Source organism: Nomascus leucogenys, chromosome 1a (genome assembly GCF_006542625.1).
Source record: "Nomascus leucogenys isolate Asia chromosome 1a, Asia_NLE_v1, whole genome shotgun sequence".
In the NCBI taxonomy this organism is placed as follows: Eukaryota; Metazoa; Chordata; class Mammalia; order Primates; family Hylobatidae; genus Nomascus; species Nomascus leucogenys.
In genome coordinates, this window is record NC_044381.1 from 90,352,553 (window position 1) to 90,374,083 (window position 21,531).

The 21,531-nt window shown below is 41.4% G+C and overlaps 1 protein-coding gene across 8 annotated transcripts in view; it reads right to left on the bottom strand.

Annotated features, from left to right (window-relative positions):
• Window positions 1-21,531, bottom strand: part of NUMB (NUMB endocytic adaptor protein) — a 198,533-nt gene that overhangs the window by 6,971 nt on the left and 170,031 nt on the right. For 5 of the 8 annotated variants that reach the window (XM_003263675.3, XM_003263677.3, XM_003263678.3 and 2 more), the window contains 5 exons: window positions 16,309-16,383; window positions 10,563-10,703; window positions 4,924-5,128; window positions 1,919-2,212; window positions 195-341 (listed from right to left, as the gene is read on the bottom strand). In XM_003263675.3, the coding sequence (XP_003263723.2) occupies window positions 195-341; window positions 1,919-2,212; window positions 4,924-5,128; window positions 10,563-10,703; window positions 16,309-16,383 (862 nt within the window). The remainder of the gene's footprint in view (window positions 1-194; window positions 342-1,918; window positions 2,213-4,923; window positions 5,129-10,562; window positions 10,704-16,308; window positions 16,384-21,531) is intronic. The other 3 variants (XM_030813069.1, XM_030813058.1, XM_030813072.1) reach the window with 1 other exon arrangement.

The following is a 21,531-nucleotide window of genomic DNA, read 5'->3' on the forward strand; positions in this document are numbered from 1 at the left end:
GACATCTCAGAAAACAGGAAGGGCACAAAGACATCGTCAAATAGAGAAATCAATGAATCTAAGACATCAAACAGAGAAATTAAGGGGTCTGACCAGGCCTTGGGAAGCTCAGGATGCCAACTTACAGTTAGTGAGCAGTGTACTAAAAGTACTGGTTGTAAAGAGAACAGCTGAGCAGGTCAGAGGGCACCAACCTTGGAAGGTAGGAGATTGTGGTGCCACCACTGTCACTGGTTTGGTCATCGGAGCAGATGAGAAGGGGTCCTCAGGTGTGCTGAAGGCATTGGTGATCTGTGAGCACAGGGAGCTGATGCTCTCTGCCTCCCCTTCTACCTCTGGCACTGCAAGGCAAACAGAAAATGGCTCTAGATGGAAAAATGGAATAATCCTGAAATTTGACAGTATGATGCAAGCTGGCATTTTATACTGTATCTCCTGTTTATGGAAGAAAAGGCTCAATTAACTGTATGGCAGGGCTACAAAACCAGTTTCAAAAAATTTACTGGCCACAATTTCATTGGCTTTTCAGATGGGAAAGTATAAAATGTCAACAATTAATGTACTAAGGCACATCTTCCTCCCTTACAAATCCCCAAATTTCTTCATTTCCTCTTCTTGTAACACTGTTGGGAATCTGCCCTTTTTGTGCCAAGATGTTCAGCTAGCCAGATCTTTGCAGAAGACATTTGCAACCTGTATGCCTTCCAACGTGTTCTCAAGGCTGTGATCTGAATTAGGTTCTACAGCCTTTAGTAATTCTGTCAGGAAAATGGGTTCAAGTCTGGGGCACTAGTGGATGCTTAGTGCTTTTCTCTGTAACAAACTATGACAATGTCATCAATCTCATTTTTCTCCAAAGTCGCCAGTACTAAGCATATGATCTATGATAACATGAAAAAGTGAGCAGAGGTGTAGGACGCTAGGGCCTTTATTGTTAATACTGACTCTAGGATACTTTTGTATCACTGAGGAAGCTAATTATGTGTGCTAAAGCTCTGTTTGCTCATCTGTAAAGAGAATAATAGTTTTTATTCCCTGTCTGCCCTAGAACGAGAGTGAACTGAAATGAGGTACCTCAGCTGAGAACTGAAAAGACCCTCCGTAATCATCTAGTCCAACTATTCTTATAGGCCTAGTTTCATCTGTCTGATGAACTTAACTCTCTGTACTTTTATACCATAAGTAGGAATGGCCTATTGAGACAGTTTCCTCATATTCTGTTATAGCAATGGCTTGACATGTCTCAGAGGGAGGTAAAATAGAGCCCAACAAAAGCACTGACCAGATCTAATACTTTAGCTGCAGATTTTATGATGAGGATAGACCTACAGGGGCTGGCATAGCTGTACAGAAGCCACACAAAGGCCTGTGGGACGTTCTGAAAGGTAATGAATATTTGTGAACAAGTCCACTGTCGGTGATGAACGATAGATCTTAGATGTACACGAGAGAACTGTCTAGAGTTTCCTCCCTAAGGAGCCAACCAGCCAGAAGGACAATGAGCACATATCCATTTCTTCTGCTGGTAATGCTATGTGTTTCTAAGGCCTCTTTAATTAATTCCCTGCTGGGTCCCAAATGGCAGAATAAGAATAGAAACTGGAGACCCTTGATGTTTGGAAGCAGGTTGGCTGAGAGGCAGTGAATGCACTTACATGGGGACAAACCACAAATATTGTGGCTTAGGCTAGAAATTCCATAATGGCTCTGCTGCCTGTTTGTTGAAGAGAAATTACGGATTCACATCCCCCTCCATGGACCTTAGTTTTCCCATTATGGGAAATGACAAAAGATACAACTATCAACCAACCTCAGGGAAAGAGGAATGCCTAGTTTAATGGGATTAGTGTCTTCATGGGAAGTGATGAGAATGCTTCAGTGCTCGAGTACCCCATGAGTCAGGTAGATGCTACATTACCTGCGTTTTTAATGGGGAAATCAGTCTTCCTCTGCATAGTGGAAGGCAACTCATTGATGCGTAGGGATAGTTGGCGTTTAAAGGGTGACATCTTCTGGCTAAGAGCAGGAAATCCTCGGAAAGAGCCTTGGCGAGCAAGCTGTTCAATTGGAGCATGCCGGCGTGGGATGGCATGAGGATTGTTCATCTCCAGAGAGGTCGTGGCATCAGAAGTAGGAGAGGTAGGAGAGGATGGGGATGGGGCAGTGTTGCCAGGGGCAACTGATGAACCAATGACTATCTTATCTGTTTCAGCTCAAGAAAATAAAGAGAATGAAGACCTTAGCAATGTCTTCAAATAATCTGAGTTTACAGAGCTGACAAATTCGAAAGCCCTCTAGGTCCTTTTACCCATTTCCTTCCCAATGTCTCTTAAAAGATAAGTTAGAAGTAGGGTTCAGATCCATTTTTCAGACAGATAAAAGGCTTAGTAACGTACTATATGTCACAAAGCATATCTACTAAGACAGAAATGTTAGATCTTTTATTCTCATTCAGTGATTTATAAATTAAGACTGTGAAAAAGATCTTAAAAACTCAGTTCCTATGAATTCCTAATATGTGGTCTTTTAAAGAATGATTCATGATTTTCAATGCTTGTGTGTTAGGGGAGGAGAACTTTGGGAACTGTAGCATTAGAAAGGTCTAAATAAGCATAAGTTTAACCATATATCTTTGATTAGGTGTCAAAGAATGTCATATATAACAGTCTTTATTTATTTATTTATTGTTTGAGATGGAGTTTCGCTCTTTTTGTCCAGGCTGGAGTGCAATGGCACGATCTTGGCTCACTGCAACCTCTGCCTCCCAGGTTCAAGTGATTCTCCTGCCTCAGACTCCCAAGTAGCTGGGATTATAGGTGCACACCACCACGCCCAACTCATTTTGTATTTTTAATACACACGAGGTTTTACCACGTTGGCCAGGCTGGTCATGAACTCCTGACCTCAGGTGATCCATCTGCCTCCGCCTCTCAAAGTGCTGGGATTACAGGCGTGAGCCACCACACCTGACCTAAAGCAGTCTTTAAATCATGCATTTGTGGTTCATTTGAATAAAAGCATGCAGTAGTAAAATTTTGAACTGGATTAAATTTGAGTAAATATAAGACTGTGGGTACCAGTTGAGTCTCATTCTGATTGTGACAAATCTCAACCACCAACTCTTACAATCCTTTATAGATCTTGGGACTCAATCTCTTTGCAGTTGCTGTGCATAACAATGAATATTATTTGGTGGTATTAAAGAACACGCTTAAATAGTGAATAGTCTGAAGATCACTAAAGCATATTAGATAACAGTAATACAGGTTAAATTTTCTAGTACAGATAGCATGATTTTTTCCCCCCTTTGGCTTCCTGGTGCAAATATTTACAAGAAATGAAAAAAAATCACTATCAATAATTTCATTTCAAATAAAAATATGTATGCTTTTTTTTTGGAGGGGGGTTAAGAATTAGAGCTGTTTGGGTCAGTATTAGTCAATGATGCTATCCAAAAGGGCTGGTTTAAGGCCAGGTGCAGTGGCTCACACCTGTAATCCCAGCACTTTGGGAGGCCAAGGCAGGCAGATCACCTGAGGTCAGGAGTTTGAGACCAGCCTGGCCAACATGGTGAAAGCCCATCTCTACTAAAAATACAAACATTAGCTGGGTGTGGTGGCATTCACCTGTAATCCCAGCTACTCAGGAGGCTGAGGCAGGAGAATCGCTTGAGCCAAGGAGGTGAAGGCTGCAGTCAGCGGAGACTGCACCACTACATTCCAACCTGGGCAACAGAACTAGACTCTGTCTCAAAAAAAAAAAAAAACCCAAATCGAACCAAAACAACAACAACAAAAAAATGACTAGTTTAGAACTAAAAGGTTATAGTAAAAAAATATATCATATATATATATTTGTTTGTTTTTAAGAGACAGGGTTTTGCTGTTACCCAGGCTGGAGGAGTGCAGTAGCATGATCACAGCTCACTGTAACCTTGTACTCCTGGGCTCCAGCAATCCTCTGGTCTCAGCCTCCCAAGCAGCTAGGATTATGGATGTGTACCACCAAATATGGGAAATTTTTTTTTTTTTCTTTTTTTAGGGATAGAGTCTATGTTGCACAGTCTGGTCACAAACTCCTGGCCTCAAGTGATCTTTCCTCCTCCGCCTCCTAAAGTATTGAGATTACAGCTGTGAGCCACTATACCTGGCCTCAAAATTATATTAATGTCTATTAGTTAACCTGAATTGTTTGTGCTTGTCTTGTTGGTTTTAACCCTACTTACAATACAAGAACGCAAAAGTATTTTCAAGCCCTATCATTTAGTTCTAAAATATACCCAACTCACATTTATAGACTGCTGACTAACTTGAATGTTTGCACAGGCATTTCTGCTGTGATGCCATGTGTACCTAAATAAAACTCACACTCTATAAAATCACACACTAAATTAAATTAACAGGGCTATAGGAAAAAGAGTTACAGGCTTACCTCTCAAAATCTATAGACTTTTGTGACTAGAAAGCACTAAAAAACAGCAATAATCTCATATAAACAGTATTACTGTTAAATCTCTCTGCTAGCATCAGAGTCCGTGGATGCTTTGCAGCCTTAAGCCCTGGGACCTATGCTGCTTCCTTTAAGATGCAGGTACTTGATTCATTTGCTCCTCATAGAGATCAGATGCATCAGAATTAAAAACGTATTTCACGATGGGAGGAAGGGGTAAGAGATGTCTCTGCAGCTTCTTCAACTGCACTCTGATTCCTCAGATAGCTTACTATAATGGAGTAAATATTTTTGAAGCCATTAAACTAGCCACTCGAAAGGAAGCAGTTTTTAAGATTTTCAACTTTGTTATAAGGTTTTATATTGCTAAGGGTTCTCTTTGATTATGAGAAAACTTACCCCTGGTAGCTTCAAAATAATACCTTGTTGGGAAAAACTGCATTCCGTAAATACACACTGTAGAACAGATTGTACCTTTCTTGGCATCTTGCATTTGTTTCATGATCTCCTCTCTTTCTGCTTGTTCAGTGGCTGTTGTGACACGGAATGATCCTTCTCTTGTAAAAGTGGTCCGACTAGCATCAAAAGTAGCAGTCACTCCACATTCCTTCTCCCGCTTCTGCTTGCGCTCTAAACAGGCTGCAAAAGCACAGCCTACTGCATGGCTCAACCTTTCACCCTGTAAAGAGCAGATTTTAAAAGCTTTTCAGAATTACATAACTAACAATTACATACAAATAAGTCCTTTTTTTTTGTTTTTGAGACAGAGTCTTGCTGTTACCCAGGCTGGAGTGCAGTGGCACAGTCTCTGCTCACTGCAACCTCTGCCTCTGGGCTCAAATACTTCTCGTGCCTCAGCCTCCTGAGTAGCTGGGACTACAATCACGCACCACCACACCTGGCTAATTTTTGTATTTTTAGTAGACATGGGGTTTTGCTATGTTGGGCAGGCTGGTCTCCAACTCCTGGCCTCAAGTGGTCTACCCGCTTCAGCCTCCCAAAGTGCTGGGATTACAGGCATGAGCCACCACACACGGCCCAAATAAGTCTGTTTTTATGAAAGCAAGATGTTGCAAATTCCAGCTTAAAATTGTTTTAATATATTAGTATGCCATATTAATTTAAATGAATAAATTTTCTAAGGTAGTACTTATGATGGTTCAATTTCACTGTTACAAGCCTTGGGGTAAGTGATAACCAGCAACCTGTGCTTTTGCAAGCAGCCATGGAGAACTTTTTATCACTTAGACTCTGTCATGTCAGCCCTGGCCAACAGTTTAGAAGACTCTATGCAAGGTTTCAAGCCTTGACATGCAAGCTTCTAGTTGCCCTTTGGGGAAGTAGTGGGAATATTTACCAGCCACTTCTAAGAAACTACTGGAAAGGCAAGGCAAATTTCAGGAGCTTAGTGCACTGTTAATATGTCTAGGAAAAAAAGGTGCAAACTTAAAACTTCTGATAAACAAATATAATTCCAGTGATTAAAAAGGAATGAGGCCGGGCATGGTGGCTCACATCTGTAATCCCAGCACTTTGGGAGGCCAAGGTGGGTGGATCGCTTGAGCCCAGGAGTTTGAGACCAGCCTGGATAACACAGTGAGACTCTGTCTCTACCAAAATAATAAAAGAAAATTAGGTCATGTGCGATGGCTCACACCTGTAATCCCAGCACTTTGGGAGGCCGAGGTGGGTAGATCATGTGGTCAGGAGTTCGAGATCAGCCTGCCCAACATGGCGAAACCCCGTCTCTACTAAAAATACAAAAATTAGCCGGATGTGGTGGTGGGTGCCTGTAATCCCAGCTACCTGAGAGGCTGAGACAGGAGAATGGCTTGAAGTCGGGAAGTAGAGGTTGCTGTGAGCTGAGATGGCGCCACTGCACTCCAGCCTGGGCCACAAGAGTGAAACTCCATCTCAAAAAATAAATAAAAATCAAAATAAAGGCTGGGCGCAGTGGCTCATGCCTGTAATCCCAGCACTTTGGGAGGCTGAGGTGGGTGGATCACCTGAGGTCAGGAGTTCGAGACCAGCCTGACCAACATGGAGAAACCCTGTTTCTACTAAAAATACAAAATTAGCCAGGCATGATGGTGCATGCCTGTAATCCTAGCTACTCGGGAGGCTGAGGCAGGAGAATCACTTGAACCCAGGAGGTGGAGGTTGCGGTGAGCCAAGATCGTGCCATTGCACTCCAGCCTGGGCAACAAGAGCAAAACTCCATCTCAAAAAAAATAATAATTAAAAAAAATAATAAAGAGAAAAAATTAGTTGAGTGTGGTGGTGGTTTGTGTCTGTGGTCCTACTTGGGAGGTGGGAGGATCGCTTAAGCCTACAGTAAGCTGTAATTGTGCCACTGCACTCCAGCCTGGGTGACATAGTGAGACCCAGTCTCAAAAAATAAACAAACAAAACTAACAATGAGACAAAAGCTTTGCTGTCTCCCCTTTCTGAATCCTCCCTCTAAGCAACCCTCCTCATTTATGGCCCTCAGTGCTTTTAGGTTTTCCCCCATACCTTTCCTATCTTCCTCTAGCTCTCTCTAATTCCCAACTCTACCTCCCAACCAAACACAGGCAAAAGTGAAAGCATGTTTTCATCCACATTGTCTACTTATAAAAGAATTAAGCAGATAAAACTGATTTGTGTGTGGGAGGAGTGGAGATGTATATAAACAAAACACTGCTTTATATAGATACACTGGATTACCCAGAGTCAATTTAATAAATTCAATGGATTATTTTTAGCAGGGTTATCTGTATTTTAGACCATTTTGCTAATTGTGGAATAAAAAAGCTAGAGATGATACAATAATTGTTGGCATCATTCACAGTGAGAAGAGATATTTGGGAACAGGAAGTCTTTTGTGGTGTTCTCAAAATCACGCCACGTAGGCAGCTGCTCCTACACATGGCTCTGAACAAGTCGTTTCACTGGATTTTGCATGACAGTATTAGTTATCAGGACAGGTAAGGTTTAAAATGCTTTATGTCCCTAAGGTTTTACTACCTTTGACTACTTTTTACTTTTTAAAAATTTTTAAACTTTTAAAAAAACATTTGACTACTTATTTAAAGACTGACAGAATTACTCTATGAATCCACAGGAGTTTCCATCTAACTTCCCAGTAGGATGATATTAGGCCAGATGTTAAAGCATGAAACAGGAGTACTGAAAGATTCTTAGAATGTGTTTGCATTTGAATGCAGCTCTATTATAAGGACAGAGCTACAGGTCAAGGAAGCTTATTCTTTCTCCTAGGCCTAGGGCAGAAGTTGTTGAAGAGTGACCTCATCCCCAACTAACAGCATCATCTGGGAACTTTTAAGTGCAAATTCTTAAGACCCAACCCCAAACTCACTGAATGAAAAACGCTGGAGATGGGGCCCAGCAATCTATGTTTTAAAACAAGTCCTCCAGGTGATTTTGACACAGTAGAACTATTGGCCTAGGAGATTCAAACAGCCTGCTGGGCCACGATTTGACAACAAAATGGTTTTTAAATTAGTATCTGGAAACTCTTGAACTCCAGATTTTTAAAGTATAGTGATAGCAAAATATACCAAGTTTGTGGTTTACTTACGGTCTGAGAAACAGAGGACAAAAGCATAGTTTAGTTACTTCAACTCATTTCAAAGCACCTGTGTCAAACCAAGGAAGAACAGCTTAAACGATATTCGCTAAAATTTTTGGAGTAATGTGGGCCAGACATATGCTGAGTGTGCTTATAATCATTATCCAATTTAGTATTCATAACCGCTTTCTCCATTTATAGAAGTGTATACTAAGACAGAGAATGTTAAGGAACTTGCCCCAAATCCCACAGCTAGTAAGAACCAGAATCAGAACTGAAACCATATCTGACTCAGAGCCTGAGCTCTTAGCATTTGTTTACACCAATGTCTCAAAGATCTTTAAACAATTTTGGTCAATTTTTAGAGCATGGCCACTACTTATCTTCCAGATTAAACTTTGGCAAGAGCTTTACTGACCTGTAACCTTCATGAATGGCTATACTGCCTATTCTGTCTTGACACTTGCTGTACATACAGTTTGAGTATCACTTTTCTGAAATGCTTGGGACCAGAAGTGTTTCTGATTTTAGATTTTTTTCAGATTTTGGAATACTTGCATTATACTTAACAAGTTGACATCCCAAATCCGAAAAGTCAAAATCCAAAATGCTCCAATGAGTATTTCTGTTGAGTGTCATGTCGGTGCTCAAAAAGTTTAGAATTTTGGCGCATTTCAGATTTTCAGATTTGAAATGCTCAACTTATAGTAAAATCATTGTCATTTAAAAAAGACTTGTCTTTCATGTTAAAATTTTGGGTAATTTACATAAAGAATGAAATTATTCTCTATTTTAAAACAAAACTTCTACCATGCAACAATTTCTAGTGTTGTTCATTCTACCATAACTTAGTATTTCTGTTTAGTTTTTTTTTTGTTTTTGTTTTTTGTTTTTTGTTTTTTGAGATGAAGTCTTGCTTTGTCACCCAGGCTGCAGTGCAGTGGTGCAATCTTGGCTCACTGCAACCTCTGCCTCCTGGGTTCAAGCGATTCTCGTGCCTCAGCCTCCTGAATAACTGGGATTACAAGCACCCGCCACCACGGCCGGCTAGTTTGTGTATTTTTAGTAGAGACAAGGTTTCATCATGTTGGCCAGGCTGGTCTCGAACTCCTGACCTCAAGTGATCTGCCCACCTCAACCTCCCAAAGTGCTAGGATTACAGGCATGAGCCACCGTGCCTGGCCTATTTTTGTTTTATTTTTGAGATGGAGTCTTACTCTGTCGTCCAGGCTGGAGTGCAGTGGCGCAATCTTGGCTCACTGAAACCTCTGCCTCTGGGTTGAAGCAATTCTCCTGAGTCAGTCTCCCAAGTAGCTGGGATTACAGGCGTGTGCCACCACACCTGGCTAACTTTTGCATTTTTAGTAGAGACAGGGTTTCACCATGTTGGCCAGACTGGTCTTGAACTCTTGACCTCAGGTGATCCGCCCACCTTGGCCTCCCAAAATGCTGGGATTACAGGTGTGAGCCACCGTGTCCGGCCAGTATTTCTTTCTTTCTTTTTTTCATTTGGACGGAGTCTTGCTCTGTCGCCCAGGATGGAGTCAGTGGCGCAATTTTGGCTCACTGCAACCTCCACCTCCCGGATTCAAGTGATTCTTCTGCCTCAGCCTCCCGAGTAGCTGGGACTACAGGCATGCATCACCATGCCCAGCTAATTTTTTTGTATTTTTAGTAGAGACGGGGTTTCACCATATTGGCCAGGCTGGTCTTGAACTCCTGACCTCGTGATCTGCCTGCCTCGGCCTCCTAAAGTGCTGGGATTACAGGTGTGAGCCACCGTGCCTGGCCGGTATTTCTGTTTTTATAACAGTTGAAAGTATACTCCAACTCAGTTTTTTTTTTTGGAGACAAGGTCTCACTCTGTCACCCAGGCTGGAGTGTAATGGCACGATGACTCACTGCAGCCTCCAACACCTACGCTCAAGTGTTCTGCTCACCTCAGCCTCCCAAGGCATGTAGAATGTAGCTAGGACTACATGCATGTGCCACCATGCCTGGCTAATTTTTTCTTTAACTTTGTAAAGATGAGGTCTTGCCATGTAACCCAGGTTGGTTTCCAACTTGTGGTCTCAAGTGATCCTCCCACCCTGGCCAAAGTGCTGGGATTATAGGGGTGAGCCATCAGGCCCAGCCAACTTCTTTCATTTGTAGTAGTCTCTTTGCAAATACATTTTTAATACCATCCTCATATGTGTTAGCAAACAAATACATTTAAGAAACCTGAAAATACTTCCAATAATAAAAAGTTTCAAATAAAGTTTAGCAACCACTATCACCAGACCATTTTTACCTTCCTTTAATGATCTTTGGTTTCAGCCAATCATTTTGTTCAGTGAGTTGCAACTCCTGGGGTTACACCAACAGTGTGAACTATTTGAATAAAAGGAGCCGAAAGTAGGCTAGTTTAGGCACTTCCAAGAGCAGCTGTAGCAGCACATACTTGTTAAAAATGTAGTAGAAACTGCTTGGCTGAGCAAACCCAGAAAAAGCCCAGCTAACTGAGAATACTCATCATGAAACACATATTTGTTGGACTCACTGTGTCCTTGACAGCCATGAAGCAGTGACAGATCCAGCGACGAGTGGTGCCATCACGACATATGTAAGAAAAGGCTCTATCAAAGTTCCTATCTGGGGCACAGAAAGAAACTTTCTCTATCGTCTGGTCAACTATGAGGTCCTAGAAAATAGGACACACAAAGAAAGAGAAGACTTATGAGGTTATCTGAGCTTCTCAGAACACAGGATGTTCATTTCATGATGCACAATCCATACGTCTGATACAACTAGGCTATGGAATAGCTAGATCTGTGTCCAGCAGTTTAAATACTGAGAATTGGACTCAGCAGACATCCTAAGAGGCACTTTGCCCAGATACCTCTCTCATCTACATGTTCTAAAGCATATGCTTGTTGATTCTAGTTTTACATCTGTTTTATGGTAGATTCCACATTCAACAATATATGTAAATCAGTATCTTTAATCCTTTGGGTAAAAAAAAATCCTTTGGGTTGATTTCCGAATATAAACAAATACATATAATAGTCATGTTTATGCTACCTTCGTTACACAATGAACACTACACACATACACACACAGTTCTGCACCTTGCTTTTTTACATTATATATACCCTATCCAGTGAAGTTACTTCAGATATTGTATTTTTCAGGTATGGAATTTCCATTTGTTTCTTTTTCTTTTCTTTTTTTTTGGACAGTCTCGCTCGTCACCCAGGCTGGAGTGCAGTGGCGCGATCTTGGCTCACTGCAACCTCTGCCTCCCGGGTTCAAGCAATTCTCCTGCCTCAGCCTCCCAAGCAGCTGGGACTACAGGTGTGTGCCACCACGCCCGGCTAATTTTTTGTATTTTTAGTAGAGACAGGTTTCACTGTGTTAGCCAGGATGGTCTCAATCTCCTGACCTCATGATCCACCTGCCTTGGCCTCCCAAAGTCCTGGGATTACAGGCATGAGCCACTGCGCCCAGCCATTTGTTTCTTTTTCATAGTTTCTATTCTCTGTCAGGATTTCTATCTCTTCATTCAATATGAACATACTTCCTTTCTGTCACTGAGTACAGTTATAATGCCTGCTATACACTATTTTCATTTCTGTTAAGGTAGCACTCTACTTCAATGCACCATTTTCTGTACCAGTTGTGGTGATGCTATAAATACAAAACAATACAATGACTCAAATACAAGAGACATTTATTTCTTGGTCAAATAGTGAAGGAGGGTATTTAAAATCTGTCTGCTGATTCCAACATCTGAGTCATCTTGAAGTTGGGTCTTTATTGATTGTTATTTTGATAAGAATAAGTCAGACTTGTCTGTTTTGTTGTATGCTGAGTAACTGCATTGTAGACATTGTGAATGTTGTATGTGGAGAGTCTGGATTCTGTTACATTCCTTGGAAGTGTTATGTTTTCGGTTTTATCAGGTAGCTAATTTGATTATACTCAAATGGAAAACTCTTTCGAACAGCACCTCAGACATCAGGGTGTTTTTGTTCTTTTTTTGAGACTGTCTTGCTCCGTCATCTAGGCTGGAGTGCTGTGGTGCAATCACTGCTCACTGTAACCTCAACTCCTGGGCTCAAGCGATCCTCCCACCTCAGCCTCCTGAGTAGCTAGGACTACAGGTGCATGTCACCATACGTAGGTAATCAAATATCAGTTTTTATATCCTTAGTTGGGCTATTTGGAGTCTGCCTTGAATCTACATGGCTAAAGGGTCAGAGATTTGGGCAGAATTTATGAACAGAATTTGGGACTACTCCTTTTTGGCTTACTCATTTCCGGGATTCTCTTTTTACTTTCTTTTTTTTGAGACAGTCTTGCTCTGTCGCCAGGCTGCTGGAGTGCAATGATGCAATCCCAGCTTACTGCAACCTCTGCCTCCCAGGTTCAAGTGACTTTCATGCCTCAGCCTCCCAAGTAGCTGGAACCATAGGCACACACCACCATGCCCAGCGAATTTTTTATATTTTTAGGAGAGACAGGGTCTCAGCATGTTGGCTAGGCTGGTCTCAAACTACTGGCCTCAAGTGATCCACCCGCCTTGGCCTCCCAAAGTGCTGGGATTACAGGTGTGAGCCACCATGCCCAGCCTCTCTTTTTACCTTCTAGTGGCTATTGCTGCCTCAAATTCTGTTTTCTGCACTTTAGGAGGCTGAGGCGGGTGGATCACTTGAGGTCAGGAGTTCAAGACCAGCCTGGCCAACATGGTGAAACTCTGTCTCTACTAAAAATACAAAAATTCGCTGGGTGTGGTGGCGGATGCCTGTAATCCCAGCTACTTGGGAGGCTGAGGCAGGAGAATTGCTTGAACCCGGGAGGTGGAGGTTGCAGTGAGCTGAGATCCAGCCTGGGCAACAGAGGCAGACTCCATCTCAAAAAAAAAAAAAAAAAAAAAAATTCTGTCTTTTGTTTTTTAAGACCAAAAGACTAAGCGTTTCTCACTGAAGTTAGAGCTACCCTATATGGTACAGACTAGGGCCTATCCTTAGGCTAGAAGCTGTGAAATGGGAAATCACCCAATACAATTTCCTTCTTCTAAGTGTCAGCTTCTCTCTAGAATCTATCTGCTTTGAGTTATTTTCTAGTGCCTTCGAATAATTGAGTTATTTTGTTTAGAATTTACAGTTGTTTGCTAGAGGGTCAGTCCAACAGAAGCTCTATTTAGCTATTGCTGGAAGTGAAACACACTGAAGAGTCATTTTAAAACTTGTTTTTCTAATTTTTTTCTTTGTAATATAAACTTCATTTCCATTCACATTTCCATCTACTAGTTCAATTACATTGCCATTTGCAATTCATTTATCTCTTTTTCTTTTTTTTTTTTGATACAGAGTCTTGCTCTGTCGCCCAGGCTGGAGTGCAGTGGTGCGATCTCAGCTCACTGCAAGCTCAGCCTCCCGGGTTCACGCCATTCTCCTGCCTCAGCCTCCCGAGTAGCTGGGACTACAGTCTCCCGCCACCATGCCCAGCTACTTTTTTGTATTTTTAGTAGAGACGGGGTTTTACCATGTTAGCCAGGATGGTCTCGATCTCCTGACCTCGTGATCCGCCTGCCTCGGCCTCCCAAAGTGCTGGGATTACAGGCGTGAGCCACTGTGCGTGCCCATTCATTTATCTCTTTTTCTAAGAAACTGAGAGTTACTATACTCAAGTAGGAACACTAGGCCAAGTGCAGTGGCTCACACCTGTAATCCCAGCACTTTGGGATGCCAAGGTGGGAGGACTGCTTGAGCCCAGGGGTTCAAAACCAGCCTGGGCAACATAGTGAGATCCCATCTTTAAAAAAAAAAAAATTATCTGGGCTGTAGTGGTGTGTGCCTGCAGTCCCAGCTACTTGAGAGGCTGAGGTCGCAGGATCCCTTGAGCCTAGGAGGCTGAGGCTGCAGTGAGCCATGTCTGTGTCACTGTATTCCAGCCTGGGTGACAGTATGAGACACTGTCTCAAAAAAAAAAAAGGTAGGAACACTATCAGAATCAAGATAGACATGAGTTGAGAAGTGGGATAGCAAGGCAATCTGACAGAGCTTCTTTCTCAAAGGTTAAGGGCTTCAGATTTCAGCTTCTGTTCCACAAAAATTTGTGCAGATCATGGCATGGTGTTATCACAAATACTGATCCCAACATGGTATTAATTCCTGCTTATAGCGAAATACAAGGTGGGAAGATGGTCCCAATGGTGACAAGCCACCAATGACTACTAATTACTAGTATCCAGTGTGGAAAAAACTAAACTAATGAATGCCAGTGGTGTAAGAAGCCACAAAGGGGCAATATCACTTTCCAACTATTGTATAAAACAATTAAATACATAGCTTTCAAGTATAACAAATTTTATCCAAACACTAATGAAAACTACACAAGTTCCAAAATATAATTAAAATGATCACTGTTTCCAACAGTAATGTACTAAAAGTGAAGACTATTGCTTCTCTTGAACTTAAAAAAAAGTATGCAATGTAGGGTCAAATAACTAAAATGCAGCTATATTAAATCACTTGAAATTTACCAGGCAAGTTGCCTACCAAAACTGCTTTTTACCTGCCAGATTTTCTCCCCTTTCGGTGGCATCTGAATTTTTTTTTTTTTTAATTATCTTCTTGTTAAATTTTTTCCTGACTTTAGGTATTCTAGGAAATTTTAATTAATAATTAAATGTACTTACATAACACCTTATGCTTTCTAGGGGTAGAGCTGTGTGTCTATTCTTATTTAGGCATTTAGGATCACTGTCTTTCAAATGCAAAATGGTACCTATGATTTGAGATATTATTTGGATTCTAAGTAAATGTTAACCAAAGAGCCATTTACTAGTCCTTAAGATGTCACTTAAATCGAGTTTTGAGTCAAAAGCCAGGTTAATTAGTTCAAATATCATTTTCTTAAAATAGTGTTTTCTCCAGAGCAAGAAGAAATTTCAGATGTGGAGTCCATCTTTTTTTAATTTTAAAATATGGTAAAAGGATAGTCTGTCATCTATTATATCAAATTTGTGACAGCGAAAACTTTTAAAAAAATATATAAGAACAAAAATAGGCCACGAGCGGTGGCTCATGCCTGTAATACCAGCACTTTGGGAGGCCACGGCGGGCGGATCACTTGAGGTCGGAAGTTCAAGACCAGCCTGACCAACATGGTGAAACCTCGTCTGTACCAAAAATACAAAAATTAGCGGGGCATGGTGGTCCGTGTTTGTAATCAGCTACTTGGGAGGCTGAGACAGGAGAATTGTTTGAACCCAGGAGGTGGAGGTTGCAGTGAGCTGGGATCGTGCCACTGCACTCCAGCCTGGGCAACAAGAGTGAAACTCCATCTCAAAAAAAAAAAAAAAAAAAGAACTCAGATCTTAACAGTAAATGCTAATGCTTAGTACCTTAGACATGCTATGTCATGTAGAACAAAATGTTGAGAGAATACTATTTCTTATAAAGTAAATGAGTAACTAAAGTGGTTTCCTGAACGTTAAATAGTCTCTCAGAAGATTGTACTTTGGACTAAGTGGAAGGATAAAGCTTCAACAATATAATACCCTTCAACAGCTTAAGGGTATTATATTTGATCATTAAAGATTTTAAAAAACATATGAGCAGTCCTATTTAAGCTTATAAGAATCTTACCTTAGGCCAGGTGCAGTGGCTCACTCCTGTAATCCCAGCACTTTGGGAGGCCGCCGGTAGATCACCTGAGGTCAGGAGTTCGAGATCAGCCTGGCCAACATGGTGAAACCCTGTCTCTACTAATAGTACAAAAATTAGCCAGGTGAGGCTGGGCACAGTGGCTCACACCTGTAATCCCAGCACTTCGGGAGGCCGAGGCGAGTGGATCACCTGAGGTCGAGAGATCGAGACCAGCCTGACCAAAATGGAGAATCCCCATCTTTACTAAAAATACAAAATTAGCTGGGCATGGTGGCACATGCCCGTAATCCCAGCTACTAGGGAGGCTGAGGCAGGAGAATCGCTTGAACCTGGGAGGTGGAGGTTGCGGTGGGCCGAGATGGTGCCATTGCACTCCAGCCAGAGCAACAACAGCGAAACTCCGTCTCAAAAAAAAAAAAAAAAAAACAAAAATTAGCAAGGCGTGGTAGCACACCATTGTAATCCCAGCTACTCAGGAGGCTGAGGCAGGAGAGTTGCTTGAACCCGAGAGACGGAGGTTGCAGTGAGCTGAGATCGTGCCATTGCACTCCAGCCTGGGTGACAAGAGTGAAACTCCATCTCCACATAAAATAAAATAAAATAAATCAAAATAAAAATAAAGACTCTTACCTTAGTTTTTTCATCCACAACTCTGAGTCCATCTGCTGAGACCCACAGAACTGCTTTAACTGCTTTCTTTCCAGTCTTTTAAGAGAAACCAAAAAGGGGAGGGGGAGATACACATATATAATATTAAAAAAAGTCATCTTCCACAGAAAACACTGACTTCTGCCTTCCAAAAGTCACAAGTACAGATGGAGTCCAAGTTCAGGAGTGGTGCCTGAAACCAGATACTCAAACCAAACTGCAGAAACATTCAGGAAAAAACAAGCCAAAGCCATTATTTTAGAAACACAATGCAAAACAATAAGATAAAATTAAGTAAAAGGGAAGTAACAGATGGAATAAAAACCAAGATATCACATTCCATAAAGGGCAAAGAATTCATAACTAGATTCTTCACCCATTTAAAAAAATCAACCAAAAAAACCAAGAGTCGATAATTATTAAATACATAAGGAGTTACACCACAAGTAGCGTCTACAAGTGTATTTAGAGCAGAAAGTAACATGTCTAAATTGAGATGTTGACCATTCTAACTATGCTATGATCCCCAGTATGTTATAGCGGGACCCTTGGTCACCTAAAATTTTCACATTAAAAACACAATGAGTCTTCATTATTCTATTAACAATCTTTAAAAAGCCATTATTTGTTCTCTCAGAGTTAACACAGACACTTTTCCTAATATTTTTTTTTTTTTTTCTTGAGACAGAGTCTCACTCTGTCGCCCAGGCTGGAGAGCAGTGATGCGATATTGGCTCACTGCAACCTCCCCCTCCCAGGTTCAAATGATTCTCCTGCCTAAGCCTCCTGACTAGCTGGGATTACAGGCGCCTGCTACCATGCCCCGCTAATTTTTGTATTTCTAGTAGAGAAGGAGTTTCACCATGTTGGCCAGGCTGGTCTGGAACTCCTGACCTCAAGTGATCCGCCTGCCTCAGCCTCCCAAAGTGCTGGGATTACAGTTGTGAGCCACTGTGCCCAGCCTCTTATAATTTTAGAGACGAGGTGTCACTATGTTGCCTAGGCTGGAGTGCAGTAGCTATTCACAGGTATGATCATAGAGCATTACAGCCTTGAACTCCTGGGCTCAAGTGATCCTCTTATCCCAGCCTCACGTGTAGCCAGGACTACAAGTGTGCACCACTATACCCAGCCTTGGCTTGGTTTTTAATTTGACATTAAATGCATGGAGACATTCTGGGGACACAGGAAGATTTAAAAACTACTGAAAAAATAATTTTCTTTTTACTGGCTCAGAAAGTACTTTTTGGCACATGAGAATCACATGAGAATCACATGAGAACAAGCTGATGCGTAATTCCTCCTGTGATGGAATGTAATAGTAATTTAACAGTGTCCTTTCTTTTTAACTGCCTCAAGGATACAGCAAAATAAAACAAAAGCAATATGAAGGCTGAGAATAGGTATCAGATTATCATAAAAAGTATAGATCAAAAGGAATCTGGTGCTAAGGTTGGCGCAGCAGCCTCTAGAAGGGACAAGGGAGACTTTTAGAACTGTCTACCATTCTCCTCTGTATGTGATCCAAGCCCAGGAAAACTTGATATGAGGACATGGCCTTACTTAAATAACCTGTGATCCACTCGGCCTCATCATCTCCACCACCACCATACATTTGATGAGTGCCTATAATATGCCAGCCAGTGGAAACACCTGGAAGGTTACTGAAAAGCAACAATCAGACAAAAAATAAACAATACCGTAAGCAAATGCTACAGTAGAGCTGAGAACAAGGTACAATGATGTCAGAAAAAAGGTATAATCAAATCTCTTTGTGGAATTGGGGAAGGTTATACAAAGGAGAAGACTGAACTGGGTGCTGGAATAATTTTTCTTGATGCTTAGGTAGGGGTAGGGAGACAGGGAAGTAACAGAGGTACTGGACATGCCAGGCAGAAGAAACAGCAGTACAGGACATGGAAGCAAACAACATGGCAAGTCTGGGGCTCTATAAATATTTCAATATGGCTTGGTAAGTAGACTTGGCAATGGGAGAGGGCGTAATGGGAGATAGAGTAGGAAAGGCCTAATCATGGAAGGCCTTCTATTCCTGATAAGGACTTTGATCTTGATTCTATGGGCAATTAGAAGCTACTCTGTAAATATTATTACAATAAATTGAATTTAGGTAAAGGAGATTAGCCTTGGTAATATGGGTATGCTTCATCCAGTCAGTTGAAGGCCTCAAGAGCAAAAACTGAGGTTTCCTGGAGAAGAAACCCTGCCTGAGTTTCCAGCCCGTTGGCCTGCTTTACGGGTATCAGACTTGCCAGCCTGCCAGCCCCTACAATCACATGAGTGAATTCTTAAAACAGATAATATGTATATATATGTCATATATATATATATATATAACCTCCTAGTGGTTCTGTTTCTTTGGAGCATCGTGATACAGAAGTAGAAGTTAGACTACAATGGGTCGAGAAGTAAATGAAAGGCAAGAAGAGTCTACAAGTATTAAATACTTTTTTTTACAAAGCTTTTCTATAAAAAGGAGAGCTGTAGGGCAATAAGACACAGGCAGAGGATCAAGGGAAGTCTATAAGAATTGTGATAAACTAGCATGTTATACTTGAAATAGAATGGGCTTTGGATTAAGACAAATATGAGGCTGAATTCGGTGCTACTATTCATAAGCTAAGAAAGTTATGTAGCCCACTGAACTTCCATCTCTTCATCTGTAAAATATTTGTAGGTTGTTAAAAGGATTAGAGATTATATACAGTACCTGGAATTTAAATAGGGTAACAATTAGTAGCCATTTATCATCATTATTAATAAACTTTTAAAAACCTCTCTCAATAGTAAAGCAGAATTCTTAAAAGAGTGATATACATTTTCTTTTTTTTTTTTGGCAGTTGAGGTTGTCCGTTTATTGGTGAGGAAACTCCTCGAGAGTTAATACAGTGTGATCTTTTCCCAGAGGTGTGTAGAGAGAAGGGGGCCTAGAAGCATCCCAGAGATAGCTTATAGCAACAGTGCTTTGACCAAGAGCTGCTGGGCACATTTCCTGCTGAAAAGGTGGTGGTCCCCAGAGTGATACACATTTTCAACAATGACATTCTCTTCATGTGCTGAATGGGAAAAGCCAGTGGAACAATGGAAATGGAAGGCCCAAGAAAAAGAAATGAGTAATTTAGAGGACAAAGTCCAACAAAATGCAGGGTGAGATGGGGCTAGAATACAAGTTTTAGACAGGAGGAGAGATGTCTATTCCTATGAAATGGAGGGATAAAGTGAGGCTGAGTAGAGATGAAAACAGATTTGTAAAGGAGGGAGTAGCAAGTGGAGGAAATTCACTCTGGAGAACCATAAATTCATCTGTGAATTTACGGTTTTACTTTATCTGCTTTACTTTGCTGGGGAGAGGAAAGATGACAGGCAGAGTAAAACAGTAAAGATTCAGAACAGTAGTATGGAGGCAGTCTAGTATAGTGACTAGGAACCAAGCTGTTGTTTGGATTTGAATTCTGGTTCTGCAAGTTACTCCTAGTATGATCAAAGGCAGTTTAATTTAACTTCTCTATGCTTCACTTTCTACGCCTGTATAATGATGTTAATAATCTCATATACCTCATAGGGTTACTGTGAGGATTAAACGAATTAATGTATACAAAAGGTTTATAATGAGGACGGTCATATAATTTACTCTACAAACTGGGAACCCTTTGAAAATGAAAGAGATGACTCGTCATTTACCTTAGGTATATCTCCTAATGCTATCCCTGCCCCATCCCCCAACCCCACAACAGGCCCCGGTGTGTTATGTCCCCCTTCCTGTGTCTGAGTGTTCTCATTGTTCTAGAACTTAAAGTATGAAAAAAAAAAGACTATTAAAACTGATAAATGGGTGTTATAATAGGGCTGTTCCAGGCAAATTGGTAGAAGAGTCATTCACCAACAACAGTAACTGCTCATATTTAACCAACCCTCACGTAACATTTAGTATTTTGCTGGAAGGTAAGCTCCATGAGGGCAAGGTTTCTTCCATCTATCGTTCACTGCTGTATCCCTGGAACTTGAACAACACCTGGAACAGAGTAGCAGTTCAAGAAATGCTTGTTGAAAGAAAAAATATGCAAAATACCTGTTGTAGGAAACAGGAGACAGCTGACCAGTGATATACGACATTGCCAAATGGCACTGACAATCCTAAGATATTTACATTTGCATTGTATAATTGTAGCCTGCAGTGTTCAGTATCTGAGGCAACAGATAGGACTACTTCAAGGTTGGAAGACTGAAGAAGGGAAAAATAAAAGGTCAATTTAGAATGGGACTCTACTCCAGTTAGTCTCCTTACAATATTCAGGGAAATATAACATTTTCTTGGCACAATTATATGCTTGTTTGTTTGGAGACAGGGTCTTGCCTTGTTGCCTAGGCTGCCATGCAAGTGGCACAGGACAGCTCACTGCAGCCTTGAACTCCTGGGCTCCAGTAATTCTCCCACTTCAGCCTCCCCAGTAGCTGGGACTACAGGTGTGCACTACCATACCCAGCTAATTTTTAAACAATTTTTTGTAGAGATAGGGTCTTGCCCTGCTGCCTAGGCTGGAGCACAGTGACATAATCATAATTCACTGCAGCCTTGAACTCCTAGACTCAAGTGATCCTCCTGCTTCAGCCTCCCAAAGTGCTGGGATTACAGGTGTAAATCACCACACACGGCCCAATTATATGGTTATAAAAACATGTGTGGCCGGGTGTGGTGGCTCATGTCTGTAATCCCAACAATTTGGGAGGCCAGGGCAGGTGGATTGCTTGACGCCAGGAGTTCGAAACCAGCCTGGTCAACATGGTGAAACCCCGTATCTACTAAAAATACAAAAAATTAGCCAGGTGCCTGTAATTCCAGCCACTCAGGAGGCTGAGGCAGGAGAATTGCTTGAACCTGGGAGGCAGAGGTTGCAGTGAGCTGAGATCACGCCACTGCACTCCTGCCTGGGTGACAGAGCAAGACTCCATCTCAAAAATAGAAAATAAAAATAAAAATAAAATGTGCTTTTTGAGATAGGCCTTAATAATTTTATAGTATTGTACTAATGTATCAGTAAGGAATCATATTTGTCATATTTCATGGCCTCTGATCTCTCTAAAGAGGGGAAGAAAACATGATATGAATTCTTGTATTTGTTCATACTTTTTGGGTGTCGGTTCTTGTACATCATTATAGTTTGCCACATTATAGTTACTTCAGTCAGG